The sequence below is a fragment of the Bos grunniens genome, chromosome 10 (genome assembly GCF_055505025.1).
Source record: "Bos grunniens cultivar Pamir isolate PY7600 chromosome 10, Bosgru_T2T1.0, whole genome shotgun sequence".
NCBI classification, from domain to species: Eukaryota; Metazoa; Chordata; class Mammalia; order Artiodactyla; family Bovidae; genus Bos; species Bos grunniens.
The window spans coordinates 20,860,569-20,872,093 of NC_141174.1; the positions used below are offsets into that span (position 1 = coordinate 20,860,569).

An 11,525-nucleotide genomic window follows, 5' to 3' on the forward strand; every position below is an offset into this window, starting at 1 on the left:
ACTACAGTGCTTGAATCTGTTCAGTTTATGTCTAGACAACATTCAAGGAGTGAGGAGGATTAGGAAAACAGCCAGATACACAATTCAAACTTCTCCAATTTGTGACTAATATTCCTGCCTATTCTCAGGGCAGTTGGCACTCAGGGCTCTTATTTGGTTTGTACTAAGCTCTACAAATAGGACTTCTTTTCCCCTTAAAACCTCAAAAGGAAATGGCTTGCTTTCCGCTAAGTTTTCTTTTCTTTCTTACCATAACATTAAGCAACAGAGACTAGTACCCATGGTACAAGTTATAAAACATGCAACTCCTAAGGTTCTGAAGATAAAGGAAGGAAAGAAAGAATGAACTGTTTTATCATTCTAGCAAAGAAAGCATTTAATCAACTTTTAGGGTGACAAGCAGAGGAATCAGAAGCAGTAACTATTCCAATGTGGTTTGGTAAAATTCATCAGCAATTCATCTGCTAAAGAAGTTAACAGTATAGTAAAATCTACAGAATATTTGCTGTAATCTGCCCTTTTCCATACCACCACTCTAGCTATCCTAGTGTGACTACCCTGTTAACCCAGGAGTCCTAGCTCACCTACAAAATAATTCTCTGCCTCCCCAGGTATGCACAGAGATACAGGAAAACCATTTGATTTAACTCGGATAAAATAACAGAAAGAAGCAATCAACTTCCTCTCAAAACATTTCTGCTTGTTTAACAATTACCTACTGTGGAAATTATCCGAGTACAGAGAAAAGGAAAAATCCAATAAAAATTGTTTTGTGCCATATATTAGTGCAGTAAACATCTTTAGTTTGGACTAAAAAAAAAAAATTGTATTAAAAAGTACTTTATGAGAAATTCTATTACCCCAAACAGAAAATTACGTAAATGGTTTATTCAACATTCCACTGACAAAGAAATTTATGACAATAACACTTTTTTTTGCAAAATGTTGAATAGAGGTGGGAAGACAAGTACTCTCAATACTGCTGATGAAAATTAAATTAATACTACCTGTCAGGAGACCAATTTTTGACCATTTTCTTTGACCATTGGCATTTTTGACCATTTTCTTCTTTTCAAAAATTTTTTTCTTGGCTTCTGCTATAGGTTCCTCTCTTCATTTTCCTTCTGCCTTCTTGCTTCCTTTGCTGATTTTTAACTGCTCTTGGGCTCTGGCGTTCTAACCAAGCCCCTTCTCTTGATGAACTGTATTTTCTCCCCAGATCTTCTACCCTGTGGCCTGGATTGTCCTCTATCACTGATAACTCCAAGTAAAGATTACTTGCAATTTCTCTCTTGAGCATTCCTCTTCAAACAACTCTGAACTCATGTTCTCCAACCTCAAAGGAACCCTCGAAACTGACCAGTAATTCTACCATCTCTGCTACACATTTTTCCCTCCATGAAAATAAGGATAGCATTTCATCTTCTGGAGATCCTCCTCAAACCTTGAATACGCTCCTCACCTTCTGTTCACTCTCAACATAAAACACTCTGTACTTTAAGAGGTTACATAAACCATAGAAGATCTACCTCAACTAATTACCACCAATGGCTGATCCCTTTTGCGGTCAGCATTTGTCCTTTCCTCCTCCTGAGGATAATCACTTACTACCTGTGCTCCCTGGACCACAAATCGATTTTGCCTTCTCAGTGATCTTATGCTGTTATTTCACGCTCTCATCTTTTTTTTTTTCATTATAGTCATTCAATAAAAGTGAATTATTTATCAAAGAAAAATATGCATATACTTTAATAAGCCACTTCTAAGGATTTATACCAAAGACTAATTTAAAGATTTACCTCTAAGAATATTTACCCTAGTGTTTTCTAAATAGCTAAGAACTACAGCAATGGGAAAACTGTCAAACACACTGTAACACATCCGTGCTATAGTTCACTACAGAGTGATTAAAACTGCTTTACCCCCCACAGGAAAACATTCACAATTTATAGTCAAGTGAAAACAAGAGGCTTCAAAACTACAAATTTATGAGCCCGTTTTTGTAAGGAGGAAGCATAATACATACGTATTTATATATTCCAAATACATTTTGGTTGTTATAACAGCCTATCTGAAAGGGATTACAGATGGTTTTTATTTTCTTTTTACTTTTAATTTCTGATTGTCATACATATATATTTACATGTGAACAAAAAGGTTCTATTGCACTGACAAAACAAAAATCTAAATACTGAGCAAATAAAAGTACAGCATTAAAGACTACTAAAAGTGAAATGGTTGGATGGCATCCCAGACTCAATGGATGTGAGTTTGAGCAAACTCCAGGAGATAGTGAAGGACAGGGAAGCCTGGCATGCCGCAGTCCATAGGGTCTCAGAGAGTAGGACATGACTTAGGAACTAAACAACAAAAGTGAAATGAAGGCTGAAATATGCAATTATCACTACGCTATTTTAAATTAAAACTTGGGTCTTACTTGGGAAGAGAAAGCATTCTTGATAGTCAATAAAGTTTTCCAACTTCTTTCAGTTCTATTAAAACTAACTCTCATGCTGGAGTACCACCCTTTATAAAACAGCCAAAAACTGGAAAGAGGCCCTCCTCATATCCAGGAAAGCGGATAAAGATGAACAGACTAGAGCGTATTCACACAAAGGAATACTGCTCAGCAATAAAGGAACAAGCTACCAATGCACACAACCGGGATGACTCTCTTCAACACTTTGCTGAGTGAAAAGACTTACACAAGTACACGCTACACGACTCCATTTATATGAAGTTCCAAACTCACTTATGAAAGAAAAACCATCAGAACGGGGGTGACAGAACTGACTGGAAAGGGCAAGCGGGAACCTTCTGGGGTGATGCTAATGTTCTTCAACGTGATGGGCCTGCACTACACAGGTGCAAAGTCATTTACCAAAACTCATCCAATGGCTCAGTTTTAGAACTCTATCTAATGGTATGAGTGCTGAAGTATTTGGGGGGGGGATCTGTATTAATGTCTGTAACTTACTTCACATGCACCCCCTTAAAAAGTGGGGGGGAAGGTCTTGACAGGTAGAGGAATTCAGAGGCAGAAATGGAATTTTTTAAAATAGTAGAACCCAGGTGGTGGATACAATTCTTTTGATTTTTCTGTATGTCTCAAAATCCTTAAAAAAACAATGTTGGAAAAACTTACTGAAAGTAAAGTCAGCTACAGAAAGCAAGCTACCTGCTTATTAAATCTGTGTATTCAAAGGCTTGAAAAAAAAAGGAAACCTTCCTAGTTTTCTAATTGCCAAATCATTTTACAACTTGGAATAACTTCTCAAATAGCAAAAAGACATTAACAAAAGACACTAAAACATTCCAGGGATCAACTGCTTTGATAAATTCACAAGTTTTTTTACAATCTGATAAAATGAATCCTTTCTTCAAAACTTCCATTTGTAAACCATCTTTGGACAATGTACCCCTTAATTTATTTAGGGTATATAACAGAGATAATATAGGTCAAAACAGATCATCCACTGGCCATTAAACTTATCCTAAAGAGTTTAGGTAAACTCCGGGAGTTGGTGATGATGCACAGGGAGGCCTGGCGTGCTGCAGTCCATGGGGTCGCAAAGAGTCGGACACAACTGAGCAACTGAACTGAACTGAAAGGATACAGATACTAATAATCTAATAATACTCTAATACTAATAATCATGTTTAATTGCTAATATATGATAACCTTCCTAATTGAAGGAAAACATGTTAAGAAATATAAATTATAAAATATAGAAACGTCAGTTTTAGTCATCATAACTAAATCTCATTTACATTGATCTTTAAAATATTTTTAAATCTTTAGGAAAGAATGACTTGACAGCCTCAGAGAATTACTCACTAATAAGGAATTTATTATTTAGTACATGATAAAGATCAGCTACAGAGAGAAAATAACAATAAGATAACCAGGAGGAAAAAGTTGAAGCCTTCATATATTTTATATGAAGGGGTTAGTTTCTGAATATAATCTCTCCATAAGTTTAATACAGTATATATTACTGTGTATACAGTGTGTATATTTGTATATGTATGTATAATGGCACAAAGTTTATACATTAAAAAATATATGCTGCATTTTTAGTGACAACGGTTTTTCAAGTCATTCTGTATTTGATTTTTTGAATATTTCTCTATTTTATTTTCATCATGAATACTGATATTGAACCTAACCCCCAGTAAGATGTAACTCTACCATATCACACAGTCTACCACAGTACACTCCACATCCAGCTATTCAGTCAGTGAAGGTGTTAAGTCTAAAGAAGGTTCACATATATAATAATATAATATAATATTTATTTAGAACCTAATATAAGCCAAACACAAGAGAAGGCACTGGAGATACACTGCCAAATGAGTGAGACACAACCTCTGTCCTCAAGTGACTTTCAAGGCAGTGGGTAGGAGAGAAAGTTAGACAGCAAACAAGCAAGCAAAGACATAAACGTGTTTCTGATAAGCACTGCAGAAGAAAGTTATGGGAAGGAATCATGGAAAAGAGAAGCTGTTTCTGCGTACCAGACTAGGCCTCTGAGGTGACTTTTAAGACCAGCCGTAAAGCCCCAGCAGCAAGCAGCCTTGCAGAGAGCTGGAGGGAAATGTATCCCTTCAGAACACACAGCATGTGCAAACGCCCCACCGGAGGAGCAGGCTCAGTAGGCTGAAGTAACAGAAAGGTGGCCAGCGTGACCACGGCACAGTGAAAAACTATACAAACTGTAGACAAAGATGGAACTGGCTTTGGTGAGGCCTCAGTAAAGATGATGGACTTTAAGTGCAAAAAAAAAAAAAATTGAAGGATATTATATAAAAGGGGAATGACACAAACTGATTGTCACCTCTCACTCTGTGGAAAAAGAGTTGTAAAGAAGCCAAGGTAGTAGTGCAGACAAAAAACAGTATGAACTAGGAAGTGGAAAGGAGCTCTCAGAAGCTCTGTCACTAGAATCGGTTAAGATTTGCTCATAAGGCAAGAAACAGGGGGATGGTATGAGCTACTAGAGACAAGATGGTGTCACTAAGAGGACAAAAATAAAACATTTTTTTGATGGTGGGGGTGGTTAATAGGGAATCTAGAAAGGTTTTAGACATCCCTGTGCCATGGCCAAATTATGTTGGGTAAGCAGCCAGATATAAGTCAGGGGCTGGGTATCAGAGTCATACTGATCAAGTTCTCTATACTGACCCAGAGTGTTTACAAAATACAATTAATAGGTCACACTCCAGATCACCCACATCAGAAGGTGCACATTTTTAACTTGTCCAGGTGATGCTGCAATCACCGTTCAAAATGATTTTGGAGCCCAATAAAGTAAAATCTGTCACTGTTTCCATTCTTGAGAATCCCGTGGTCAGCAAGGAGATCAGTCAATCCTGAAGGAAATCCACCCAGAATATTCACTGGAAGGACTGACTGATGCTGAAGCTCCAATCCTTTGGCCACCTGATGTGAAGAGCAAACTCACTGGAAAAGACCCTGATGCTGGGAAAGATTGAGGACAGGAGAAAGAGGCGACACAGGACAAGATGGTTGGATGGCACCAGAGGACACTAACTCAGTGGATATGAGTTTGAGTAAACTCCGGGACATTGTGAAAGACAGGGAATCCTGGCGTGCTACAGTCCATGGGGTCGCAGAGTTGGACACAGTTGAAAAACTGAATAAAGTGATTCTGATGTCAAGTAGAGTCTGAGAACCACTTATGTAAAGAGAGTCTATTGTTAATGGTTTGTTACCTAAGGATATAACTCTTTATAAAAGAGAACATTACATTGAGCAACAACATGTGAAGATAATGGTTTGACTTACTGTCTAATCTCCTCTAGTCATACATTATAGAGGAAATACTCTTCTAATTATTTTTTTGAATGATTCTTTCTAATCAGTTCTTTCAAATGACTGACATTCGCTCTGAAGGTGAATAATTTCCTCTTTTTCGTAAATATTGTCTGACAAAATACCCATGAAATATCTCACAAGTGAGTAAATCAAAGTTCAAAAAGGTGGAGAGTCTGGTTTAAAGGGCACCTAATCAATAACAGAGCCAAGGCTCAAAAATCAAGATAACACCAACTCCAGTCTGCTTTCCATCACATGAAAATGCCACAAAGCTCACACCCACAAACCTCACCATGTGTGACATACCATGTACACACATAATTATAACAAGATAAAATGGGGTGAGTGCCTTAAGGCAAACCGAATGACAATGAAAATAAGGAAAAGTTACTTCTTGATTTTCACTACTTAAAAATTTTATAATTGCAGAAACTACAAAATCCACCTTTCAAAGTATCCACAAACACTACTCATTAAAAACAAAAAAAAGTGACTCCTATACAAAAAGCCATTAAGACTCTTCCTAACTCAATATAAACTTCTTCAAAGAGATCTTTAAAAACAAAAGGGGAGTCGGGTACAGCTGCCTGCAAAATGGCTTCAAAAGTCCACTGGAACCTGTCACTAAGTGGTGTCCTCATCAGTAAAATGGGGTTTGGGATAAAGAACGTATACACATACTTACTAGTCATTATCACTCATAATTATTATCGGAAGAGCATACAAATAATCTGTAACTGCCTGAGATTTTAACATGGAATGCTGGATTTTGGTTCCAATGTATACGTTAATCTATCTACCTCAATACTATAGTACTAGAACGCTTCCTAAAAAGTTTACTAATATTCTTTGCCAACTGCCCCTAGATCATGATCAATCAAAAAGCTCAGGGCCATCTGCACTGACCTTTTCACAACAGTTCTAATGCCTGTAGTTGTTCATTATCCCCAAGCTAGACTTAAAGTTCCTCAAAGGCAAAAGCTGTATTTTGTTAACTTGTAATTATTCACTAATATCTGAGTACTTATTATGTGCTTGGCACTGATCTAGGTCTTGACAATACAGCAATAAATAAGCTCTCTACCTCTCAGAGCTTACATTCTAAAGGGTAATTAATAAACACATAACCAATTTGTAATAAGTGCTCTTAAATAAAGGAGGGTAGGAGAGCTAGAAAGTATTGCAGGAGCTGGGAAGTTCCTATTTACATAGGTTATCAAGGAAATACTCACATATACCTAAAGCCTGAAATTAAGGCAGCACATAAGTCACACAGATATCTGGAGGAGAGGAGTCATCCAGACAGGAGAACAGCAAGTACAAAGGCCCTGAGGCAGGGACACAGTTGTTGTGCAAGGAAAACTGTGAGAAGGCAAATTAAGTGGGGGCAGGGGAAACACGTGGAAGGGGTGGCTTTGAGAGCAGAATGCCATGAACTGACCTGTGTTTTAAGGGATCATTCAGACATCTCTATGAAGAACAGAGAATAAAGAATGGAAGCAGTGACTCTCATTAGAGGGTGGTGACAAAGATTAGCTGGATTCTAGTTAGGTTTTAAAGAGAGAACTCACAAGATTGGTTGATGAACTGGATGTGAAGAGAAATGAAGAGAAGAATCAAGGAAAGCTTCTTAAAAGTTGAGGAAGAGTAGAGTTGCCATTAACTTAAACAACAAAGTCAGAAAAGCAGTTTTACTTTCCCAGAACCCAGCAAATTGCCTAGCACACATCAGACGTTCAGGTATTTGTGAATTAAATTTAACTGAATAAACTCCCAAAATGAAACAGTAAACTCAATGCATCAGCTTTACATTTGTTCTAAATTTCCTTTAGTAGTGCTTGTTAATTAAACAGTCTTAGGCACTAACACAGGTCCCATGATAACATGGAAACACAGCAACTAATCCTTGTATCTGGAGAACAATTCTCCTGGACATAAAAGAAAACTGCATGAAAAGCTCTGTGACATCCTGAGGATTCTTACACCCAAAGTAATTAACCTGTTCATTAATGATGTCATATTCCTGGAAGATAGAGAAGTGCAAATAGAACTAACATTCCGGGCCAGAATTAATTGAAAATTATAACACTTTGTGATAAATTTTCTGAAAGCGACAAGACTGAACAGTCCCTTCAAAAAATAAGCCATCAGTAACTCAGCATTTTTTCTTAAAACGGCTTTCCCCTCCCTTCCAATTCAATTAAAAATCGCTTGAGAATGTGAATAATCTAGCTCATCTTCCTCCACTTTTTCTGCCAACTGCGGTAAACGAGCTTCACTTAGGAAAGAATTGGGTATCCTCACCTTTAACACTTGGTGTAGTCATACGCCCAGATTTTCTAATCCAGCGCCCTTACTACAGCTTCATGAAGAACCACAAACTTGGCAGAAATGTTTTCAAAGACATTCTCCTAAAATAAAAAGTTACCAGTCTTTCCTCCCTTCTGGTTACTTTAAGATTTTAACTGAAGCTCAAGTATCACCTCTCTTCCCCTTTAGTCTCCCTAATGCCCCACCCTAACCTACTGTTTTTTGTTTTTTTCTTTAAGAAAACTTTCGGCTAAAATATAGCTTAAAAAACCTAGATCGTTAGGAGAGACTGATCGTCCTGAATTCAGCAACAGGCAGCGCTTTCCTTTTCCTATCAGTACAAGGCCTTGAACCAACCCAAACAAATCTGCTGAAATGCCAGCCAGAATCCCCGTATCTCCCCCGCTCCCTCCCCCGAACGCTGGCCTGGAAATAACCACCACTGACCACGGAGCTGAACAGAAAAGAACCAATGGTAAGCAAAAACGGGATTCTGCGAGGCAGGAAGGGTGAGAGCCAGATTTTCAACCACCGCGTCGAAGCGAGTTGAGAGGAGCCCGGGCGCCCCACTGATGCATACCACACGGAGCGGCACACATTCTCCCCCCTCGCCCGGCTCCGAGGGCTCCGCACGCGGACAAGCTGGAGCGAGGGTCCTCCTCAGGGAGGAGAGGCGAGAACGCCTCGAGGGGAAGGGAGTGCCGGGTGTGGGGGGCGGGGGGGGTGTTGTCCGGCGCCCGAGGCGCGGAGCGCAAATAAGTACGCGCGCGCCGAGGGATGGACACAGCGGCCCTCCGGGGCAGAAGGCTGGGCGCCCACCACCGTACGCGGAGGCGCGAGCCCCACCTCTGGGCTTTACCCGCGGGGTGGAAAGGCTGGAGAAGGCAGGATCAGGACCCCCTCCCAGCCCACCCGAACCCCGAAGAAGGGGGCCTAGGAAGCTACTATTTCCCAGTAAACGGGCTGGGCGCCCGGGGGCGGGAGGTGGGGGCCGCTGCCGATCCGCTTTTCCTGTGCTCGCTGGAATAGGGGGAAGCCCTCCAGGGAGGGGAGCGTGGGGAGCGGGGGAGGGGGCGCGCTGGAGCGAGAGCAGGGCGGCTGGCCCTTAGGGGCGCGGGATGGTGGGGGTGCGCGTGCCGGAGAGGGGAAGAGGGTACACACACACACACACACCCGGTCCGGAGCCAGGGAGGCGCGACCGCCCGCCGGACTCGGGAAACCCGGCCCGCCAGAAGGGGAAGGAGCCACCCTCCTCCCCGCCCCCACACACTCACCATGTAGAGGGTGAAGGGCAGGCCGAGAAGAAAAAGCCACAGGTAGAGGTGCAGCGCGTTCACGAAGGTGGCCTGGTGCGGGTCGTAGTACCAGCCCCCGCTGAGCGCGGCCCACACCCCCTGCCGGAGGATCTGCAGCGTCTGCGACCCCATCCCCACCCGGCGCCGCCGCCGCCGCCGCCGTCCCCGCCGCCGTCCCCGCCCCGGCCCCAGCTCTGCCTCCGGGTCGCCGGAGCCCGCAGCTGCCCCGTCTATCCCCCTCCGGAGCTCCGGGAGAGCCGGCCGGCGCTTCGGCGGTCGCTAGGGCTGCCGCAGCAGCAGGAGGAGGAGGAGGAGGCAGCGAACGAGGAGGAGGAGACCGAGGAGGAGGCGGCGAGCGGCGGGGCGGAGGAGAGCGGAGAAGAGGAGGAGACCGGCCTCCACAGCGCCGCCGCCATCTTGTCTCCTCACACCCGGAGCCGGAGCCAGACCCCCGCCGACGGCGGCCTACCAGCGCCGCCGCCGCCGCCGCCGCCGCCGCGACCCCCGCCGGCAGCCAGCCCTAGGCCCGGCGGAGAAGGAGGCCCGGCGCCCGGGAGGGACCGGGAGCAAGCCGCGCCCCCTTCCAGCTCCTCCTCTCCTCTCCCTCCGCCCCTTGGGCTGGTCCCCGCGGGTGCGCCTCCTGCCGGTGCCCGGGGGAAGCGCGCGCAGTCGCGGGCTCGGGCCGGGGGCGGGGGCTGCCGAGGTTCCGGGGAACGCGAGTCCCTGCTGTGGCAGACCCCAGTGCGCTCCCGGTACCCGCACCTGGCCCGTTCCTCACACTCTAGAAAGCGGTCTTTTACCCCCTGAAAGCTTGTCCTTAGAACCTAGTTAGCATCCTAGCTGACGTTTCATGATATTTAGAAAAGACCTAAGGAACAAGAGGCTCATATCTGAGCTACTCATTGAAGGCCCGAAAGAATTAGGTACAGCTGATGACGGTTGAAAACGACAAACCACCCGATTTGAGCAAGAACTATGTTGGCCCATAAAGCGAGCTAGAGGCCCTTGACTAAGAAAAATAGCCACGGCCAGGACTGAACAGATTTACTACTTCCCACGACAGATGAATTAATAGAAGCTGCAAGAGATGTGAAAGCATAGGGTGGAGAGGTTGAGCATTGTATACGGTGATTTTATTTTTATAACGTGCTGTGACTTGTAGCAGTTTTTTGTGTGTGTTTTTTTTAATGGGCTAGTTTAAACAGGATTGAAAGATTAACTGTGACTCCACCCCAAGTCACAATAGGGTCTTGTACTTTTCTTTTTATAACTGTAAAGAATGGGAATCATTCTTGGCTCTGAGTAACATTTGTAAGGCGTGTCTGATCTCATTGAACGAGATTTTCAAAAAAAGTTTGAGTTTATGATAGCAATAAAAGTACTCTCTACTCCTGTATTAAAGTTACTGTAATTAATGAGAAAAGCAAGACAGTCCAAAGAAACCGGGGCTGACGTTTTAAGAAGATTGAAAAACCATTGCAATGTCTCCAGAGTCATACCACTTTCCCGTTAACACATTTCCACACCCATTTCATTTGACCTTCACAATACTCCTGTAAGGGGAGCATAGCTGCTGCTGCTGCTGCTAAGTCGCTTCAGTCGTGTCCGACTCTGTGCGACCCCATAGACGGCAGCCCACCAGGCTCCCACGTCCCTGGGATTCTCCAGGCAAGAGTACTGGAGTGGGGCGCCATTGCCTTCTCCAGGCTACCCTTATTTTATGGGTTAGGAAACACAAGCTCAAAGAAACTTAAGTGATTGTCCGAGTTCTAGATGGAGTTGAAAAGACCTCTGGCACCAGCAGTCATCCTAACTGCATGGACTGAACTTTGGAAGTTTATTTTTCAGTACTCTTCACCTTACACATTCAGATAAGAATTTGAACTGATCAATAACTGCTCCGCTTCAGGTCACCTGGGGCCCATTTAAACATATAACCAGTTGTTTTCAAAGTGTCATCCCAGGACCAGGTGTGTCAACATTGCCTGAGAACATGTTGGAAATGCAGATTCTCAGGCATCACTCCAGAGAAAGTCTGGGTGTGAGACCTAGCTTTCTGTTCTAACAAACCCTCCAGAAAA

The 11,525-nt window shown here is 43.2% G+C and overlaps 1 protein-coding gene across 13 annotated transcripts in view; it reads right to left on the reverse strand.

Moving 5' to 3' along the window:
- Positions 1-9,996, reverse strand: part of PCNX1 (pecanex 1) — a 184,440-nt gene extending 174,444 nt beyond the window's left edge. For 11 of the 13 annotated variants that reach the window (XR_015134089.1, XR_015134088.1, XM_086319972.1 and 8 more), the window contains exon 1: positions 9,424-9,996. Coding sequence is in view for 11 of the 13 variants with exons in the window: in XM_086319972.1 (XP_086176098.1) it covers positions 9,424-9,576 (153 nt within the window). In the remaining 2 variants the exon portion in view is untranslated. The remainder of the gene's footprint in view (positions 1-9,423) is intronic. The other 2 variants (XM_086319974.1, XM_086319975.1) reach the window with 2 other exon arrangements.
- Between the last annotated feature and the right edge of the window lie 1,529 nt (positions 9,997-11,525).